Source organism: Orbicella franksi, chromosome 1 (assembly GCF_964199315.1).
Source record: "Orbicella franksi chromosome 1, jaOrbFran1.1, whole genome shotgun sequence".
NCBI classification, from domain to species: Eukaryota; Metazoa; Cnidaria; class Anthozoa; order Scleractinia; family Merulinidae; genus Orbicella; species Orbicella franksi.
The window spans coordinates 17857477-17880042 of NC_138145.1; the positions used below are offsets into that span (position 1 = coordinate 17857477).

General features: G+C 37.8%; 2 protein-coding genes across 4 annotated transcripts in view; both read left to right on the plus strand.

The window, feature by feature from the left end:
• Positions 1-551, plus strand: part of LOC145494312 (cilia- and flagella-associated protein 53-like) — a 5908-nt gene extending 5357 nt beyond the window's left edge. Inside the window, exon 10 of the mRNA XM_081473757.1 lies at positions 102-551. Coding sequence (XP_081329883.1) covers positions 102-215 — 114 coding nt within the window. The 3' untranslated portion in view covers positions 216-551. The remainder of the gene's footprint in view (positions 1-101) is intronic.
• LOC145494397 (uncharacterized) overlaps positions 1-12646 on the plus strand; it is a 19366-nt gene extending 6720 nt beyond the window's left edge. Inside the window, exons 1-4 of one of the 3 annotated variants that reach the window (XM_081473871.1) lie at positions 749-2829; positions 2924-2972; positions 10440-10728; positions 11223-12646. In XM_081473871.1, coding sequence (XP_081329997.1) covers positions 10442-10728; positions 11223-11502 — 567 coding nt within the window. In that variant the 5' untranslated portion in view covers positions 749-2829; positions 2924-2972; positions 10440-10441 and the 3' untranslated portion in view covers positions 11503-12646. Of the gene's footprint in view, positions 1-748; positions 2830-2923; positions 2973-7329; positions 7918-10439; positions 10729-11222 lie in introns of those variants that run through there. The other 2 variants (XM_081473856.1, XM_081473863.1) reach the window with 2 other exon arrangements.
• Positions 12647-22566: the final 9920 nt, after the last annotated feature.

A 22566-nucleotide genomic window follows, 5' to 3' on the forward strand; every position in this document is an offset into this window, starting at 1 on the left:
TGTTGTTGAGATATTTGTACACAAGGAGGGTTACAATTCAGAGTACATTGCTACTCAGGACGAGTTGTGGAGAAGGCTAACAGTTCCTACTTTTCTGGCAGGAGGCGGAAGCTGAATATCAGCGGAAGTTAAAGGAAGCATTGGAGCGACCAACCATCGATAAAGTACATCCCATGAGAATTATGGGAACAGCACTCAGAAGCAAATCCAACTAACTTCCGTATTTACAAGATTAACAAAATATGAATTTGTGCATCTTGTTGACGATTTCTAATACAGGGATGAAGTGAATTGTACTTGAACAGATAATAAAGCTTCTTATTCTGAATCCTAACTAGAGTTTAAAATAATAGGAACGTTGTGTAAACTGGAGTTAGTTTCTTCAATGTACAGCTGTAATATGATACGAAACAGTGATGTATGTGTAAAATTTCACCAAGGTTTTGTCTTTGTTATAGTGAGGTAGTTTGTGAGTAGATGCTCTTGCCTTTGTGTAACATGCAAGAACAACACATTATACAAAGTGTAAATAAAAGGTTATTTATGATGTACCAGTTGTTATAAGAAAGCTTTTCTTTTTCCTTATGTGTTAGTAGGTTGCGTATAAACGCTAAAAAACTGACATTTTCTTAGAAAAGTGTGAGAATGAGAAACAAACATACAAAGACACTTTTCGATTCATGTAGGTTCCAGAAGACATGTACTGGCAATCGAAAAAAAAAAAACAGAAACTTTCTCGACAAATCGTCTCGAGAGATCAGCGTTTGTCGAAAGTAATTGATTCTCAGTCATTCTAATATGTATTTGATACAGTGATCCTCGTTGGACACGAGTCCTTTCTTTCGAGAGAGGTTTCAGCGCTCTCGCGATTTAATAATCACGTCTCACAAGAAGAGAGGCGCTACGAAAGACAGCTTGCAACATCCCTTTGAGTCGGTGTCCTGATGCCAAACTGGGTCCCCGACAGTGGCTGTCGGCACTTGGGGGAATAAGTGGACTACTTTCTCTTTTTTTTTTTTACATGTGAAGGGAATGTATTAATGCAGTGCAATGAAATGCAATTATAGAATCCAGAGATTTAAGGACAGCAGGATAAGATATCTTGTGTAAGATTCCTTTGCTGTATCTTTGCGATTCAATATGACGCCGATCATTGACCAATGAGACCAAAAAGAATAACAAATGAGCTTTGACGATTGGAGGTCCAGATTAAGACAGATCGGGCTCGCTGTAAGGAAGTCACACTTAAGTCACTGTGACCCTGCATGGAAATGCAAGTATGGGATATCAAAGAACAACTAAAGGAGGTAAAGTGCAATGAAGATTTATCTCTCCAGGAAGCAAACCGAAATAAGATGATAAGATTTGCTCAGGATCGTGCTATCTGGCGTACAACTCTGGATGCTCTATGATTCACAGTGGAGCGATGGGAGTTCACCTTTCAGACAGGCGGCGCTGTGGCAATACAGTCCAACACCCTTTTTGTGGCATGCGAGTAAACTTGATGAAATGGCATGTGGCGAAAATACCTTTCCTCGCACACCACCAACTGAATGGAGGAATGGAAGTTAAAGGGTGGGCCTGTTTGCCATTTTTCCCGTAAAAGTGAAACCCCAGGTCAGTGTTTTCTGCATCTCAGTTGTAGCCTCGAATGATGCTTCCCTGCAACGGATGACCCGCAGATCTAGAGGAAGGTAAATTACACAGTGGTGACAACAGCTATCGACAATGATAGAAAACAACAGATGTGCAGTTACTTTGAGTCCATTGCTATGTCTGCTATATCAACTTTATGAAAGTAGCACACTGTAAGCTAACTGGTTGTCCGTGTTGAAATTCAAAGGGGCTCTATGGTGGAAACCTGCAAAACAAGTTTGATTCTTTTTTATTATCAAATTGTTACGTCTGAAACTCCTGCTTTCCGGTTAAATTACGTTGTGTACATAACTGGACATGAATCTGATGGGTTAACACCCAACAACAGCCGGCCGGATAAATTCACGACAGGTGACATTCGACAGAACCCGTATTCACTCTGAAATCGTCAATTTTCACAGCGCGTAACATTTTGTCCAGAAACACCTCATGGTCGTCATGAAAGACGCATAAATGATTACATGTACTGAATGATCCCAGACGCTTTTGACTTGTTATGTAGGGAGAAAAAAAGAACGGTTGTTAGATAAATCAGCTTATACCGTAATTAACTTTACTTTGCTGTACTGACAATTAACTTTTATTTACCCAACTGGTGAAAGCTTTGATATGACGCGGCGTTCATGTAAGTGAGTACACGGTCTAGGAGACAAACAGTTGACAGAGAGACTTCGTTTTTTGAGGGCCTGGGTACGTGGTCGGACGAAAATTCTTACCGAGGCATTATCAGATCAAAAAAAAAGGAAACACTTCTGTTATATTTAATTAAATGTTCAATACATAACCTCTTTACAGGAATCCGAAATAAAGAAATAAATTCAAAACATATATGAGGCAAGTGTCTCGGATAGGTCATGTTGATCTTTGCAGACTGCCCATTGTAAATAACACTTAAAGATAACGAATGTCTGCCAGGATTGAAAAACGTTAAGGAAACGTAGCTCAATTTTTGATAACTGAAGCAAACCGGATCAATTACTGATGTGCGATACATTTCCTATGATACGCTTTTTAGCTGACACCAAAACCACGCGCATCTATTAAGCCCAAACACTGTATAAACTTGCCACATTTTGCTGCTTTAACCTTTCACGCCCCCGGTCCTATTCCTTATCGTGAGAGAAGGAACTAGTTTAAGTAGTCTGTAAGGGCGAACTACTGAGGTCTGCTGAGGTGAATGACACTTCCATTACGGGAAATGGAGCTCGCTTTCACGCAGATAAATTGATATTCTGTACTAACTTAAAGTTTGCATTTCTCAATCTAGTCACCCAAAACAGTGATCAGCCTCCGACGTATTTCGGCGTGTCTTAAAGGTGAGTTTGCGAGACAAAGTGTCTGCTGGTGGTGTAGTGATGGTAGCGTTCCGCTTACAAAATGTTTACCTTATCCGAGGAACAATGTTGATATGTAGACTGTATCACTTGTGGTTCATTTAGTTACAATTTTTAATTTTCAAATGGGATGTTATTGAACTCGGCGTATTGTCCGTATTGGTCTTTTTTTTTTCCGTTTCCATCAGAAAATTGAGAGAAATTTACGTGCATATAGTTCAATTGTAATGGCTTTTAATTAAACTCCACCGCCAAACATTTGCGTCTGTCTGCGGCAGACATGCGTTATAAATTTCCGTAAAAGTTTTATCAAAACTGCGGACGTCGGCCAGCTATGCTTTTGCTCGAAAAGTAAATCGTCGTAAAACAGTGCATTGTTGTTTTGTGGTTGCCAAAAACCCAAACAAACAAAAACAGTCGTCGAAATTAATACCTATTGGTCCATCTCAAAACTGAGCTCGGGGTTTGTAACTAAAATTCCAGCCACTCGGGGGACCAATCAGAATACAAACCTTTTCATGTTCGAATGGACAATTTGGCTATTGTATTTTCTCTAAAAAGAGAAAGAAGAATCACCCAATATAGTTAGGAATTGAGTTTCAAAGCTGCAGAGAAGTTTTCTCACCTGTCAGTCAACTCATAATTTTTTGAAGTTTTCTCTTTTCAAGTTAAGACATGTGGCAGTTTACTTAGGGTGTAACCGAGATAAGAAACTGAATCTTTCATTGTCTCTTGAGCTTTTGCGTACATCTAGTGTTTTATATTTTTTTAAATTTGGATTTAGGTACAAATATTGTTTCAGTAAGAATGATTCGATTCGAAAGACTACGTTTCCTTTGTTAATGGAATTCTATCAATAAGGTTTAGTTGACAAATCTTAGATCCCAAACAACGCAAGTCAGTGCTGGCCTTAGCTTGAACCTCATTCTATACCCAGGGTGTCAGCGAATAGACGAGATCAATTATGAAGCCAAGAAGACCCAGTTTCTATAATTGTACAAAGGATATCTAACTGATCACTGTAGTTACTTTCAGGTTACTTTCTATTCTCAATTGGACTTAATCGTCCCAAACTTAGCCATCTTTGGTACCTTTTGGCTTACTATTTATTCGCAACTGATGTTTTTGTACGCTAGTATGTATTACAGGTTTCCATCGAGTTGAAGATCAAGTTGTCCGTCACTTTTCCTTTGTTGTGTGAAACTATGCAATCGAAATAATTTTTCTAATATCGCCAACCCAGCAGTGTCAGTGGCGGAGAGTTATGGTCTTGTGCTCGAGCGATATGAAAAATTCTGGGACGACTTAACCTGCCACGGCCATGTGACGCCTAGAAGGAAAATGTAAGTGACCCGGGTAGGAAATGAAACCACATGCACTGTCACGGCAAAATTGTCAATCGTTGCCTCAAAGATGGACAATAATTACTAGATCGGCTCTGTAGTCTGCTATCTTTCGCGTGTGAAAATCGCCAACTGAGTCGCCGCGACATCGCTAAGTTATTCATTCTGTAGAGCGAAGTAAATAAAATAGATAATAAATATCTTAATTGACCGCCGCTTCTGAGAGCCAAAATAGTGGCTTTGTCGCGTGCTCGATCTTCGTGCCTTTATTTTGATCTAGTTCCATAGTAAAAGGCTTTTAGTGGACGTACAATACAATTTTAACATAATCAAGGAATCTCGAGAAAAAAGTTAAAATCAACGAGAGAGTGAATGCAAAAGAATGGAGCCAAAATTAGGCGCTCTTTATTAAGGGGCTCACTCGATGAAAATTGGTATTCACACTCGGACTGAAAAAGGTCGGAAAATGAGCCAGACCACATTGGTGCTTTGGGCAGAATGATTCAAATGCCATCTTTCCTTTTAAGTTAGGAAATAAATCAACGATAAACTAGTCACGAGGTTCGTTTTCTCTCGTAGGGAGTCACTGTATTAACGGTTATCGATTTGTTCGGCGTAACTGTTCTTTCGGGTGACCCTTGCAATCGAAAAGATTTTGTCTTGTTTTCGTTTACTGACAATATTTGAACACGTAAAACGTCAATGCCATGCACAAACAAGTCAATTCTTTTGCTGAACAGTTCAGTCGTGTACCAGCGGGTATGCTATCTAATTCTTTCGTCAAATATGACAATTGGCGCGGAAAAAGCAGTCACTAGGTGTTACGCTGAAAACGAGATGAAACATTCTATGTACGTAGTTAGAATAATTTTAGCCCGTTTTTCTTCAAACATACCTTATTACGTGCACAACTCAACTTAAAATGGCAAGGGCGATGTTTCCATTTCCGTTGTTTAACAGACACATGCAGAAGTTAAGCATTTCATAGATCGGATGTGTTAAACTTATTGACCAAACGACAAATTTTTGTTCGTCAAAATTGCTTTGATGAAGATTGACACATGATTTGCGACCTTTTTACCGGCAATCAATCGTTGTCTCTTTCTACAAATAGTCGTCCATAATTGCTGGGAAATGAAATGAAGAATCTGCCCAGTTTTTCGCAAAATGAAAATTCAGTTTTACTGTGAGAAATGGAATATCTTGGAAAACAACTTGTCTTGATCCTTTCAAATGTTTCTTTGATTGTTGGGTTTATTTGTATATTATTTTTATACCTGACGTAAACGAAAAGTAAACCGATAGAGCTCTATGGTACCAGCTTTTCCACATTTGTTTTTTTTTCAGGGCAAATTCGCTGACAATGCCTCCCTCATGTTTCTGGCTCAGATGGCCCAGATTGAGATTATTTTAGCCCAGGAAAGTTCTAGCCATAAGCTTGCTGTCACAAAATTCAGTGAATCAGCTTTGCCGTTTTGGAATACGTCTATGTGACTAGCAGGCCATGATATACGTTTTCACATGAGCCCTTTTATGACCATATTCAAAAGATTTAGGTGAATAACATTTCAGCGATAATTTTAATGGATTTTTAAAAAGTGACCTTTGTTTCAAGTGTTTCAAAACAAAAACTTTTATCAAAGAGACACAATTCCCTTTCATAACAAAAGATCGCTAAATTGCTCCGCAAACGAATTAATTCTCGGCTTATAAGATTTGTGACACTTTTCAGCGAGAACTTCGGAGGGTTTTCAAATGATTTTCTTAATTAAATCCGTTTTAAATCACTCATCTTAAATTGCCTTAAAATATAATCAGATATAATTCTTCGAGTTCGAGCAAAATCAGATGAAATTTCATAGCTTTAAATATCATTCGTCGATCAGGACCTGTTTAATTAATCTTCAGTAACAATTCTACATCTACACGGGTTGAGGTCCTGGTTGTCGTGTATAATTTTTTGCAAAAAAGTTCGGTCTCAAGTAAGAATTAAGCTCGTTTTGCCAAAGACGCCGGCATGTATTTTGTGTTTCTGTGTAATCTGGGTTCTCCTGAGAGCGTTCCATGCTAGTTCACTGTGATTAGCACTGCTATTACACTGAAAATGCCAGTTTTACAAAATTATAAGTGACGGTAAAATAATCAAATTAACAACATTAGTATTATTCGAAGTAAAGAAAGTGCCACTGCAGTTTAGCGGATACATTCGGTTTAGCTTAAATTTTCAACACCACGAAAACTTGGCCTATGATTGAAAATGATTTCAGGTAAAATGTACCAACTCCTGAAAGCTTGAGTTCTTCCGCAAAACTACTGTCAATCATATTTACTAAAATCAAAAACTGTGTAATTTAGAATTGAGGCAAAGAATAACTGGCAAAAAAAAAATTCTTAAAATGTGGCGTCTGGACACCGCATTCACTATCGATAAAACGGGACGTTTTACCAGGAAAAGCTCGTTCAGAGCAAGCGCGTGCGTAGGCTTGTTGCTGAAAGAGATTTGTTTCCCGATAAATAACAGTAATTTTATACACTCAGTGAGTTTCAGAGTAAGGCGGTTTTAGCAAAGTAGCGTTTACTAAAACCATACTAAAATCAATATACAAAAAGCAAAATTCTCCTCCTAAATTATGTCTACAGTTTCGTTTCGATTGATGAAGTTTAGCTGGGAAATCAGTTTTCACATACCACTCGAGTGTTGTTGGGTTTTTAAACGTTGCGCAATAAATGACAAATAACTGAGAATTCGAATCCCGATTTTATTTTTTAATAAATAATGTACCTGAGCAAAGGTAAGGTTCTTAGTGTGGGTAACGTACGCGCCATCGAGAGAAATCCAATGTATATAGCTATCGTTTCTAAAAAAGTGATATCGATCTAATCACATAAAGGCAATTGAGAATCAAAAAGCCAATTATTCTTGTTAAAACGAGATAATAGTATTTTCAATATCCTCCTAACTATTAGTTCCCTTTAGAAATTGAGCAGATCAATTATCGTGGTCTGTTTCTTTTGAATAGACTGAAGGGGTTGAATGGGTTTTAATGTGATTCGCGAGAGATAGAAATGGAGGAATTTTGCGTTTGCCATTGCGTTGCGCTCATGCGAAGTAAGCCGATGATAAATCTCATTTTCATGAGTGATTGAGAGCTAGGGTGATGGCTTAAATGAATTAAGGAGCGTTTCGACCTATTGTTAGTTCGAGTCCCGGAAATATCGCACCACGCACTAATTAAAAGCGATCTTGGCCCGGCTAAATGTTTATTCAGATTGTTGTATTGTATCACGTTCAAGGGGATGCGGATTCGAGGTTCAATAACAAATTACACAATTTAAACATTCGATCTGCGTGTCTAGATTAGCTTCGGATATCCTTTCATCGACCAAGATAAATACTTCATTAAAACACCCACAATTAGCCCTCTGACTATAAAGCGATGTGCCCGGTAGGCCACTGATACAGTAGTCACACAGCAAATACACGATTTCGCGGCGGGACCCGCGAATCATCATCCATTTGCTTCAAACTTCTCCCTTTGGTATCACAAAGGACATATTTATTCCATAGTTATCATCGTGAAAAGGTAAGGCTTTATCTTCTTAATTCACATATCTTATAGTTTTGCGTAGAGTTTTCATTTTGGTTTTCACTACGAAACCTGTCTGACCGCATGGGTTCACGGTTGTAACTGGAAAATAAGCGCTAATTTTTCTTTTGTTATAGTCCTACAAGAGTTACACGTTTAAAAAAATCATACTTTGTATCAAGTTCTGACCACGTTGTTTGCTATGTCTTCCGTTGTAAGCGGGCTCGAGCCGTTTCTCCTGTGGCAATTCTCAAATGTAAAGCTTGAGTTTATAATAGGTTTACCCTTAAAAGAAAACAATTTTTGTCGTAACGGGCTTATATCCTTTCCCTGAGGCAATGACATCGCTATTTTGTATTGTGAGAAATGATTTAAAAGAAGTATTTTTTTTCCTGACAAAAGTTTTGTTTGAGTTGCCGAAAATCGCCAACGATTCGGTAGCTTAGCCGTTTGTTGAGTCGCATCTACGAGATGTTTGGTTGTCCGGTCTAAAGTTATTTAAAACCGTACGACGAATACCTGACTTAAAAAATAAATGCAAAAACTGGTTACACCCTCACACGAGTAAAGCGATTAAAATGTAACCAAAAGCTTCCTATTTTTTATCGCTCATTGTAGAATCTATTAAAACGACAAAGACTCGACTCGCGTAGATTAGTCCAGTGAGTAGTTATAATCCAATATTCCTCGAGAAACGTATCTTAATAATAATACAATGTTTTTTGTCTCAATACAGGGCTGCAATTTTTGCCTCTTTAGAACACAAAAAAGAAAAATTTCAATTAAGTATCTAGTTAATCGCTTACAGTACAATGTTTAGTTTGTTTAATTAAATCTTCTCCGGCATCTGTCCTTACAAGTAATCAGAGTTTTTCTTCACAATTTATTTCCGATTTTTTTTTTATAGTTTACAGTCTGTACCAAATCCAAGTTTGTGATTTATAGTTTACATATAAACAACTTGAATTAGTCGAGCAACGATTTATTCTCCAAAATTCTATCTTAATGTTATGAGTGATAAACTTTGCCCACATGTCTTCGTCATTATCAAATTCACAGCTTTCGCTTATTTTCCGCACCCTTTGGTAATACATATTTTTTGTTTAATTTCATCTAGACCAAAGATAAAAAGCAAAAAAAACTGGCACTGAAAACAAAATTTGATCCGATGAAGTTATTTTTCGTTTCATCAACTCACACCCTGATCGTAATACTATGCAATTTGTTAGCTAAAAAAAAAAAACATACAGTATTCAACAAAAGATCACATTAGTGTTTTTCAATAAACAAATCTGGTCTTCATGTATCAGCTGTGTTTTCATTTGTTTTAGTGAATGAAAAGGGTCTGTCGTGCATTTGAATATATTCTGCTATTTTCGGTCAATTTTCACAACAATCAGAACGATATTCATTCAAAAATAGATATTTAAAAAATCCATTATGAAATTCGCACACGTCTGACTCTAAAATTTGCCTTGAATTTTTCAGAGCCATTTTTCTCTTTATGCCATTGGCAGATTGAAACATAGATACATTCATCAACAAAGAAAGCAATTAGGCTTCTTAAGGGTAAAATTTCACCGTTAATAACACAGGCCGAATTCAGTTCTTATCTTACAAAATTGCCCTAAGTTTAGACCACAATCAAATTCATTTACGCGCTCTCAATGACGAAAAAAAAAAGAATGAAAAAATCGTGAAAAGTCGGCGCGGAAAAATTATGTGAAAAGGAAATTACTTTTCTTTGCAAATTCATCGAAGACATGAGAAAATTTCTTGAATAAGTTGTTTGCTCAATATATTTTTCAAAATGTCACAGACAGCGCTCTTTGTAAATATTCAATAAACACTGCGGAAATCAGATTCAACACTCAGCTATTTTAGCAACAGAGGGTGACGTGCGATGCAATTAAGGATGGATAATTTTCAGCTTAATAATAAGCTTACAGAATCAAACATTATTATTTGTTTTTTTGAAATTTTGGGGTGGGAGATGGGGAGTATCCTTACAAGAAAGTACTACCCGCGGGGGTGCCGAGGGGGTGAAGATTGCGCAATTTTTTCCTTAAGGGACATACCAATGTCAAAAACAGAAAAAGAGTAAGAAACTGGTACTTTGGTTGTCTGCCACTATCTGGTGTACTGAAGTAGTAGCCTGCGTTCTGTTGCTTTTGTAAAAGATGTTTAAAATAGAATTTGCCATCGTCGATAGTCGACTTTACCAGCCCATCAAGTGAAAGCTATCTCATATCGAGAGAGTCATTCTGCAGTACTGAACATGACTGAACTGTTGGCAGAATTTCACTGTACTCTATTTAGTCCTACTTTGGCCGAACTCAAAAGAACGGTGAAACACGTGTACCTCACTTTGTCCAGGGCAGAGCCCCCATTTTGAACTATTACATTTACAAAGAGACTACCCTCGGCTAGCAGGCTTCTTCTTCTTCAGTCTTCTCAGTTGTGCTAGCATAGCACGCTGCTGAGGAAAGTAAATTTCAATCACCTTTTCCTCTTGACAGGAATGTTGCATCAAATCACACTTATAACCCTTCTGCTGGGTCTATACGGAGTATTGTCACCCACTTTCGCCGCTGAAGAGACCGCAGAGTTACAAGACGAACATTCTTCATCGGCTTGTCCTCCCGGATATTGGTGCAAGAAAAAACGCGAGTTTGATTCTGCTTCGTGCCCTAGAGGTTTTTTATGCCGGTCAGCACGAAGTGCTGAAGCTTGTCCCCCAGGGTATTGGTGCCGAAGAAGCGAGTTAGTGGTAGATCAACCGACTCAGCCAGAGGAATGTCAAGACGGGTGAGCAGTGGTGATTTCTTCTCGATCCGTTATACCAACGCACACTTAAGTGATCTACAAGGCTCGTTGAATTAACGCAAAAACAACAAAAATAAAATGAAAAAAAAAAAAAAAATTAAAATACACCAAGGAACAAGGGTGGTTATGTTTGGGGAAGATTGACAAGCACGGCAACTTTTTCAGGGTGCGTATTCCTTGACGCAATGCCTGGCTACCAGTTTCTGGTTCAATCAGTTGGGTTATTTTAGCATTCCAAAGAGAGTGGCAAGCTTGAAAGTCGCTATAGGGTTATGATCCGTAGCTTGTTGTTCTCGTTCTCTGCAATTCACACCAGCGATTTTCTGGACTGCGTTGAAATGCGTATTTATTTCTTATTAAATCACATAGCACACGTACTTAACAAATGTATCGACTAGTAATGTTACCTCTATGCGGATACCTACGAGGTAAAGTGTGTACTGATGTTGTTGTTGTTTTTTTTATAACAAATGCAGTTTTTGGTGCAAGGAAGTTGAAACCAGTCAGCCTCGCTCCATGTTTTCGTTCAGGGCTTGTCCACCAGGGTACTGGTGCCGAAGAAAGCGGTCAATCGATTTTCTCTCAAAACGAAGCTGCCCGCGTGATTTCACTTGCGCTGAAACGCAAGAAGAAGATTCCGCAGCCTGCCCTCCAGGGTACTGGTGTAAAAAGAAGAGATACATCATTCATTCTGCCACCAAGAAAAACGAATGCCGTCGGGGATTCTGGTGCAAGAGGGAAGCAGAATCCTCTTAATATTTTCCAAGACTGTCGATCTCGAAAAATTGCAGCCGTTTCGGTAAAGGTTAAAATGCGAATTTAGTAAATTATTTAATGTAGTAATCAGAGATCTACATGCAATTAATTGTATTCAAGAATGGATATGTCTGTAAATAAACAACCTATTCCAATGATCGAGATGGAAAAGAGATTTACGCTCAAATAAAATTTATGAAATTTCTCTGGAAAGAAAAATATCAGGGTATTAAATCAGAGGTCAAGTGTCTTTCTTTCAGAATGTAATTAAGAGTTTGTTTTTCCATTTGGTAATTGAAATTAAACAATCGAAATAAAAGAGGAAGTACTTAAAGTTTTGTATAGAGTTAAAGTTATCAAAAGTGGGTTTGATACTAAACGGCCAGAGCTTGCCAGGATAATCACGAAAAAGTGGCAATGGGAGCTTTTTTTTTTGATGTAATAAGGGAAGTAGGCTCAACCATTGTCTGTTCGTTTTTTCTGCTGATTTGAAGCGATTTTAGCAAGGTATCGGTCCCTAAATTCCCTACTTTTAAGAGAAAAACAAAGCTGCACAGTCCAATTAGGAATGCCCGATTCCTTCCGGGGGTACTCTCAGAAGAATTGGGTGGGGGTTGGGCTGCCCGCTTCTCAAAACGCCTACCCTATTTACGACCAAAAACTGCGATTTTCCCTTCTCTATTTATGACCTGACCAAACATTCGATACCCTATTTATGAGCGTTGTGGTTGGCACAGTTGCCCTAAAAATAATTTATGAAGGGTATTTGTGTATGGTCTCACCGATAATGATGAAAAAGTAGCTTCTTCTAAGATACATACTTAATTCAAACTAGAGTGCAAAAACCGTACCATATATTTAAGACCAAAATGGCCAAAATCGGGACCCTATTTATGACCAAAACGGCTGAAAAACAATACCTTTTGTGGCCGCACATACCCATATAGGCTATATAAGGAAGCATCCCCTTCCCCCGGGGTTCTCGATCCGAGAAGTGAAAAATTCCACCTTTGCATATCATTTGCATAATCTGATCAGCCACTACAACACATTACTTGCTAAGGCAATCACGAGTTAAAAAAGGACGGTGGCTTTAATCAAAATCCATCGCCTTACTCAAGACTTTCAAGCAAAATTGGTTTCTCCTTTCTTTTTTTTTTTTATATTATTATTATTATTATTATTATTATTATTATTATTTAAAGTAACACGTCTTAACAAATTACACGTATCACAAATTACAAAAATTACAATAACAAAGTACTCTGGCATGGCTACTCCGATACTACAATGTACATTACTTATTTACATCAGGTGTTACTTACATTAGGAAAACGAATAACATAAAATAATTAATTAATTCTGACAGCACACATTAGCTACAATTAAATTAAACAGGATAAAAAGCAAGAAACAGAAAGAAAAAGAGAAAGAAAAAAACAATAAAAGGAAAGGAAAACTTAAAATTACAAAATAAGCAAAAAAGCAAACAAACAACTCGTAGCGCGGGGAAGGGGGAGGAGGAACGATTTCTAATCTTGATTTAATACAATTAAAAGTAACTTAGTCTATAAAGTTTGTGACGAGCATTGTTACGTTACGAGTACTTTTTCGGTGTTAATTTACAAATTTTCAACTTTGTATTTATAGTTGATTCTAGCAATAAATTCGGGTAGTACAAGTGAACTGTTGTTTAGTTTACTTATATACACATAGAAATTCATAAAAAGGAGGGTGTAATTGAATTTTCTCACTAGCTCCATATATGTTGGGTGTTTAAAGGTGGCGAAAAGCGTTTCTTTTGTATCTGGCTTAAAGTTTGAACCATTCTGATTGTTAAACCAATTGATGACTTTGCATGTGAAGGTTTTTGTAAATTCGCAGTCGATAAAGGTGTGATTTATGGAGTCTGGCTCACTACAGTAGATGCAGTCACTGTCTGTATTTATCCCATATCTGAAGAGTTCTTTCTTTGTAATGACAATCCTATGGATAAGTTTGAATTGAAATTCTTTCAACTTATTTTCTTTGCATGTTTTTGAAGCCATTTTAAAGACATCTGTCCAATTCTCTGTGTCTATTGAAATATCTCTTTTCCATCTTTCCGGGCCAGTATGAGGTGATTGGTGTTTCTTAACAAGAAGTAGGCGGTAATAGTCTCTTGCCTTATACGTTTCAAAATTGATTTGATTAGTTTCGTTCAGTAAAAAAGATTTCCAGTTTTCTCTATAATTAAAGATCGAGTTTTGCCCTAGGACTCGCGCTCTGTTCTTCAAGCTCACAGGAATTGTACTCAAGATTTGATAGAACTGGAGAAAATTTGTGTTACAATGATATTTAGCATGAAATTCTTGAAAAGTTAGGTATTGACCGTTTTCATTAAAAAGCTGTTGGATCGTGTGGATACCCTTGACAAACCATTCCCTTATAAATAGCGGTTTTCCATCAACTAAGATTTCTTTGTTATTAAAGAGAATGGTTTCGGTTCCTTGATCATAATTGTACAGAGTCTTGATTTCATCAAATGCAATAAGTATGTCTCTGTAGAATGTTGGAATGTGCCTTAAATATTTGACATCGTAGTTACATCGAAGCAGGAAATTGAGACCTCCGTGTTTGTTAAAAAAATAGTCCGGTACTACTTTCCAATTGCAGTTATCTCTAAAGAGAAGTCTTTTGATCCATGCAAGTCTGAGCGATTTTATCGTAAGTTCGATGTCAACCATCCGTAAGCCTCCCGAGGAAAGGTCTTGGTACATACTAGTCCGTTTTATTTTGTCCTTCTTATTTTTCCAAAGGAAACGAAACATTTTATCTTTTACCATTGGCACTATTTCCTTAGGGACGTTAACATTTGAAATTGAGTATATTAAGTTAGATAACCCCAGAGATTTAATTATCAGTACTTTTCCATAGAGTGTTAATCCTCTCGATTTCCAAATGTCTAAATTTGTCTGCAGTTTTTGTACTTTCAAATTAAAGTTCATCTGGTTATTACCTTTTTCGTCATAGGAAATATAGATTCCTAGTAATTTTGTGGGAGTATTCATCCATTTCATCCCTAGTGGTTTGGTTCTATTATTCAACCATTTCCCTAACCAGAATGCTTTTGTTTTCTCTACGTTGAGCACTAATCCAGAGAAATTCCCAAAAGCACTCATAGTTTTCAGGGCTTGTTCAGCAGAAGCCACATCAGCACAAAATAAGTTGGTATCGTCTGCAAATTGGCTTAGTTTGATCTCTGAGCCAAAAATTCTGATTCCTTTTATGGTTGAGTTTTGTCTTATTTTGTTTGATAGTATTTCTGCTGTTAGGATAAACAGATATGGCGAGAGTGGGCATCCTTGTCTAACTCCTCTAGAGGGTTTAAACCAGTCCGTTGCAAAACCGTTGTTCAAAGCTGCGCTTTCTATGTCCATGTAGAAGATCTCGATCCATTTTCTTAAGCTATCACCGAAATTGAATTTTTTGAGAGCACTTTGAATACAAGACCATTCCAGTGAGTCAAAAGCTTTTTTAAAATCAACTGATATTAATATACCTGGAGTGTTGTTCACCTGAGTTTGCTCCATAATATCACTTATTAATCTTACGTTTTCTCCAATATATCTTCCTTTTATGAAGCCCGTTTGGTCCGGATGTACGAGTTTTGAGAGCATTGGCTCAATTCGCCTTGCGATGGCTTTTGATGCAATTTTATAATCCACATTAAGTAAAGTGATTGGTCGCCAATTCTGTAAAAGCAATAATTCAGCGTCGTCTTTCGGTAAAAGCGTAATTATGCCTCTACGCCGAGAGACCGATAACCTCCCATGCTCGTATGCTCCAATCAGGCTTGCTAATAGATCTGCTCCTACAAGGTCAAAGAAATGCTTATAATATTCTACGGTAAAACCATCCTCGCCTGGTGATTTTCCGTTTTCAAAAGTCTCCAATGATTTTTTGCATTCTCCGTAAGTCAAAGGACCGTCTAAAGCATCTCTTTCTGCATCGTCTAGTTTAGGAATTTCCATGCTTTCGGTAAACATTTCAAAGCTATCCTGTGCATCTGTTGTTTGAGAATTATACAAATTACTATAATATATTCGGATCATTGATAGAATTTGTGTTTCATCAGTAGTTGTTTCATCATTTTCCAATTTAATTTCGTTGATAGCTTTTCTATTATAGTTCCTTTTTTCTAAATTAAAAAAGCATTTTGTGGCTTTTTCGCCCTCTTCTACCCAGCGGCATTTAGATCTGAAGATTGCAGCTTTACCTTTATTATTATATTGATGTTGGAGTTCTTTTTTGAGGTCATCATATTGTTTAAGAATTCCGTCAATGTTATCAATTGGTTTCTCCTTTCCCAAACCGACCATCCTTTGGGTTTGACCATAGTTAGTAGCTATGGTTTGACGGTACATATTGTTCAGCTTTATGGAAAAGGATATTGGTAAAATTTGAACTGATGATAATGATTTAAAGAAAGAGAAAAGGGCAACTTGAGTTTATGTATGAAAAGGAAAATTATGCTCATTAACTAAGGAGAGTTTGTTGACAAAACAGGAATCCCAACAAGCATACTCTGTAACAAGCAGGTGTATCTAACAACTGGCTGGTTGTTACGAGTATCGCTGAAGAGCAGTGTTGTTTCCAGACAGAACTCAGGATCGCCAGTAACAGCAACAAACTAATTTATTTCCGTAAGATAACTTCACGAATTTACAGCACTAAGCTTCTTCAAATTTGAATCAATCTCTCTTACAGCAGAACCTCTCGCTCTAATATACATGAGACTTAAAGTTCTAGAAACTTCTATTTGGAACTAAATTAAGTAGTTTGACACAGTTTCCAATCTGAGTAAGACATAAGGATTAGAGTGTTCTGGAATGTTCTTATACAAGTTGGTCACGGCTGAATGACTTCCGGTTCTAGATTGTTCTAGAACTAGACTTGAACAATTTTTCGTAACACTGGTCAACATGAATAAGTTTTAAATCTGACTCGAATCCTTGTTACCGAGGTATTTTGGCCTACAAAACAGAGTTTTTTATTCAAGTAAAAATATGTAAGCAAAGAACTCTTCGGCACGAGGGAATGGAATACCATCTCACCTGTTTTTAAGATGTGACTTTACCTTAGGGAGATTAGAAAATATTAGCGCACCAAACACCAACGTAACTATATTAACATGATGGAATGTTTTCATTGCGCATGTCATACATATTGCAAAAGACTGGCACTGAATTCCAACAAGGATAGTCTGCTAACCATCAGGTGCGTAACGTATAGCAATGGTCTTGGCGAATCAACACGAATGAGTTTAATTCGTGTGTTATCTTTGTTACAATTAAGTCTATAAACCAGATTCAAACAGAAATATGTAAGCAAAAAACTGTTCAAAATCGGTAGAAGACAATGAATCACCTCTCAACTGCTTCAAAGATGTAACTCAACCTTGGTGAGATGAGAAAATAAAGGCGCCCAATAGTCTGGTAGTCAATGTAACTTAACTAACGAGTAGGAATGCTTTCAACGGAATGTGCATATTATACATATTGAAAAAGACTGCCACGGGCTCAAGAAAGCCCATAAATTGTCAGAGCTGCGATCTCGTGAAGTGTCTTGGTACTTGCAGAAAGTAATTGATATCACGCTCTTATCCATCTTGAAACGTCAAAAATTTTACGGAAAGGTAGGAAATTTGTTGTTGTTTTGTTTCTTATTTTCTAGCTTTTATCATTGTTACAGGTCTCATGATTTTCAGTAAAGCAGAACAACCCATTTTTTCTCAAATATATGATCATTGCCCCAGAACTTGCTCCGCTTTCATTCGGAGATATTAACAGTAATTCTGCAATACATGTGTTGGATAGCTACTGGTCAGCTAACACGTTTCTTATGCCAAGAGATACCGTGAGTCTTGAGGGGTCCTGGCAGTGGCTTTAATCCCTCGATGAGGGGAGTGGCGAATGGTCACGCTCATCTAACGTTCAAGTGAAAATTTATGTCAAAATGTTGTTTTTCGCTTTATCGGGTGTGTTCAGCTGGTTTATTGGCATTTACTTAACGAACGTTAGAAAGGCTGCCAAAACAACATCCTAGCTAATGCCGTTTCTTTGAGTAAGGGAGAAAGCATTAAAACCTGGATCAACTAAAGTAAGTCGACTGGTATCTTGCAGTTAATATATAGATCGAGAAAATTCCACCATTATCTAAGGATGAGTTCAACGGGATGTTTAATGTTAACTTACTTTCAAAACTACTTAAATATTGCATCTGAGAAGCAACAAACCATTCAGTTTAGACTTGCCATGGCAATACGAGGGTTTTTTAAATTTATTTTTTAAAATAATGCATTTATCGTTTTGACTAGAAATTGTTCGAGCGCATTTTTCATGTCATTGGGTGTATTGCAGTTTCAACTAGAAGAATAGATTGGAACATACCGAAAAATTGAATTTGACTCGCAGTGACGAGTAGAGAATACTCAACGATAAACCGGCTGAAATAAAATTTTCTTTTCCTGTTGTTGGAGAATTTTGATCGAAGAGATCAAGGACATTTCTTTGGGTGCGTTTCTTTAAGAAATGGGGGTGCGTAAAAATCCACTCGGCAGTGGATTCTTCAGTTTCTTTGATGCATCATGATCCGAGAGATCTTGGATTGATCTGTTTAGCAAAGAAACGCAAAATCCGTTTTCGGATTCTTTCGGATTTAAGAATACAATCTTGGATTTTCTTAGAGAAACGCATCGTTAGGCAAAGAAAACTTAATGCTCTAATACAACTTTGTTTTAAGTACATACATACATACACACATACATATATTTTTGATGAGGCAGGTCTGCGTCTGGCAACCCAGAGGGCTGGTGTGGACCTGGTAAAGTAAAGGCCGTATCGGCATCAATTAAGCTACTGCGCAACCATATGACATTGAAAAGCAATATACATTGTAAGTAGTATGTCCGGTCATTTAACAATTATTCGCCAAAGGCGAAGTGAACATTGGTGAATATTCACCAAGACGAAGTCAAGGTGAATATTCACCAATGTTAATTGAGCCTGGGGCGAATAATTGTTTTAGTATAATATTCAGAGGCGAATATCAAGGACTACAAAATAACGGACTAAAACATAAAACTAGTAGTAATCGTAGATTAAAGAGTGCGTTCGTAGGTTTGGTATGTTCAGTAAAAAAACAAAAATTCCAGGGACAACATTTTGTGCCTGAGCTGTTAGATAGACGTGAAATCGGTCTCCCTTCAGCAGGGGTGAAAATAAATGAAATGATCGCAAAGAACGTGCATACGAGAGGGTTTGTTCTCGTTTATACATGTATTATGCAATGTTAGTTACGACCGGATCCCTGAGTAAAATACATGGACTGTAGTCGGTAGGTCGCATTTAGTCTGCAAACCGCATTTTATACCTGAGTCCGCGTTTTATGCCCAGTTCGTAATGTTTAGTCCGCGATTTATACCTAAGTTCATGTTTTGTACCCAGTCTGTAGTCCGATAGTCCGTAGTCCGCAATCCGCAGTCCCCAGTGCGTCTGTTATACTGACCGTGTAAATCGAACACCAATTATGCTTGTTCCGTCGGTATGCGAGACGACCTGCTTTTATTACCAAAACTAGTACAATTATTTTGTTTACGAACACGACTTTGAATCGCCTTGGCTTTGGGGTAACAGCTACAGGGCATTTTCACTTCCGAAACAATGAAACGGAGAACATGTTGGTGTACCAGAGCAATCCTGTGGGAATTGAACTCTTTTCCTGTGTGAACACTTTCGTCGCGCGTTGGGTTTATGTTACACATTTTGTGCACAGAAATCTAGGCCAGAGAAGTGAAACTACACATTTCCTCCTTTGATTTATTCAGCAGAAACCAACGTTGGTTTTTGTCGAAGAGAAAAGGGTACACAACACGCAGCCAAACTACAGCTTTCTGTTCGTACGAAAAGTCCTACACATTTCGCGAAGACATGTCTGCAAGGTTTTTAAATGCCATTAACACTGACTTCGAACTTTAAATAAATAAATTATCCGCTACAGTCTTCAATAAGCTGCCTCGAAAAGTCTTACACATTTCGTGAAGACATGTCTGCAAGGTTAAAATAACCAACTTCAGTATCCGCTACAGTCTACAATAAGCCGCCTCGACACTCGAAAGTCCATAATATTGGAGATGACGTCATTCGCCTCTGAAGAATTTTTTTGAGGGGGCCAGATTGGTGTCCCCCGATAGATAGGTAGATGCACAGATCTCGAATTTTTATGCATTACGCGATTAGAACTGCGTTTTGTCGAACGCAAACACAGACCTAATTGTTCGTGTGCATACACGTATGCAGCCGCAGTTTTAATAATAAGCTTACATGTACATCGATTGTCAATCAATTTACTCATCGAGTTCGGCAGTTCGGCAAAAAATAAATTCATCCGGTACATTTATTTTATCGTTGTTGACTTCATTCGCAGTTGTCATCATCGCCTGAAAATGAGTAGCTTTAGTTTGAAGAAAAATAAATTTCGGTCAATCGATCTCAGCTCACTTGCTGGCGATCGACGCAACCACTGCGTTTACGATTCTTCAAAGCCTTGAATACGAGTTCTTGGAAAGGTTTGGTCCAAGGGCGACAGCAGTTATTTTGAAATTTCTCCATCCTTTCAAATATCGTGGAGTTGGAGTGATATCTTTCGAATAAATAAAAACTTCAATTAGCAACTGTTCACCATGTTTACTTGCCGAGATGGCAAAGATGACAAGCTTAGTAACCAAGCTCTAGAGGGGTGAATATAGCGTCATATGATGAGCTTTTCGACCAATCAGAATGTCCAATTCTTATATTCACCTCTAGAAATTATACTTATAATGAATATCGGCAGTCACAGGCGGTTAATCACTCGAATTTCGGCTGCTAGCGTCGTCTCAATTCCTCGGGGCCGGCAAACTCGATCGAAAACCCCGTATTTTTTAAAAGTAGGCTCTAAGGTGATTTTAGTCACATCCTGCACGTGTTTCTTGTGGGTGTTTTGTTGTTCATACCCTATAGCAGGAGCGTGCTTCGTACTAAAAAGGTTTAGTATAAAATAAGTTCCATCTTTGTATCTTGTAGTTTAATCTTGACGAAGTCTCACTAGCAGACGAAACCGGTCGATTAATAAACTCAGTTGTACAAGATTATTGGTCGTTACTGGGTGTTGCCCACAAGTATTCTTATTTTAAAATTTTCATTGCAACAGGTCTCATGATTTTCAGTAAAGCAGAATAACGCATTTTTCTTTAACATGTAATCATTGCCCATGAGCTTGCTCCACTTTCATTCGGAGATATTATCAGTAATTCTGCGATACATGTGTTGGATTACTACTGGTCAGCTAACATGCTTCTTATGCTAGGAGGTACTAGACCGTTCATAGCCTCTCTATTTACGCAAGCGAAAGAAAAAGCGAGCGAAGCGAGCTCGAAGCACGTGGGGGTGGGGGTGGGGTTTGCAAGCGAAGCGAGCAAGAGCCAAGTCGAGTTATTCCGTTTTGCGCTGGCGTCCAAGTCGCCCGTGATTCTGTCCGCGCGTTCAACGATCGAATAAAAATACGAGAAAATAGAGGGCTGTGAACTGTCTAAGATGTACCGTGAGTTTTGGAGGCTCCAGTGGCTTTCAAATCCCTCGATTAGGGGTGGCGAATGGTCCTTTAAAAAACCATGACTCTGTTCATTAAATCTTTTGCTTAGCGACGTTGCCGTTGCTGTCGGGGTTTTCTTTAACTCCCTCTGTATGTTAACTCAGTGAGATTGAACGTAACTTTTAAGCCTTTTCTAGTTCTGGCACAAGATTAGGGAATAGCTGGTTTTCACATGACGTCACTAAAATTCAAACTACAAAACTATTGATCTTACTGAGATTTTTCTTTAATGATGTATAAGAGCAGCTGGAAGCTAATATTCATACAAATTTTCGCTCCGAATGGATTCTTGGTTTTGTGATACACTACGCTTGAATTTCTAAGCTTTTGCGTGACGCGGCATTTACATGATGGCCTTGAGAGCTGTCATGATGGTTAAAAAAGTGACTTATTTCGGGGGTTTTGGCTATCTGAACAGTTCATGTCTTACAAAAAGTATTATTTTAATGTTTTAGTTCCTCGAGGGATAAATTTACGCTTTTGTAGCAAAACTCAGAGACAGATGTTTCTGTTGATTTCCGCCCGCCATGTTGGTGCCCATACGGATGGGCACCAGTCCCGGGGGGTACCTTGGAGATTTTTGGGTGGGGTGTGTCGCTGGGACCCTGGAACCCTTAGCCTATAGCAGAGCTAGTTCAGCTAAATTTTGCCACCCTATACTAGAATAAACTCTCCAAATCCCCCATCTATCGACACTGTTGAGGCTGATTTGCGTAAATTTAAACTTGCCGATTTCATTTTTTTATATTTTTGAGTGACAATTCCTGGTTTCCTTTGTCCAGATAAAATCTTCAACCAACTAGTCAGTTTTGTGAAAAATTATACCCTATTCTAGACCCAAACGCGCTAATTTATATACCCTATCCTAGAGTAAACTGCTTGAAAACCATACCGTTCACAGCGGCACATACCTATATATCCCATATATGGCAGTGCCCCCCCTCCCCCCTCGGGGCACCAGTATGGCGTCTTCATACAAATCTCTATAAATTTGGGTAAAAAAATTTCTCCGCATATCTTCCATAAGAAAAATCACTGTGACCAGAATCTTGGCGAGTCTTTGCATGTTTACTTTCTTTCATTTCCCAGTTTCTGGACTTTATCTATTGAACGGTTTTGATTTTTATTTTGATCTATTTTGAATCGCGTGACACTGAAAACCAGCAATTCCTTCCATTCTGATTAGCGTAAACTTAAAAGACAAATTGGTAAATTACTCATCACAGTGCTTGGGATTGAGGATGATTATGTTGACGGCCATTCTGTATTTATTATAATTGTAATAATAATTATTATAATTATAATTATTATAACATTATATTATAATTTTAGTTATTATTATAATTTATTATAATTTTGTATTATTATAATTCCCCTTTTCACAATTCTTTT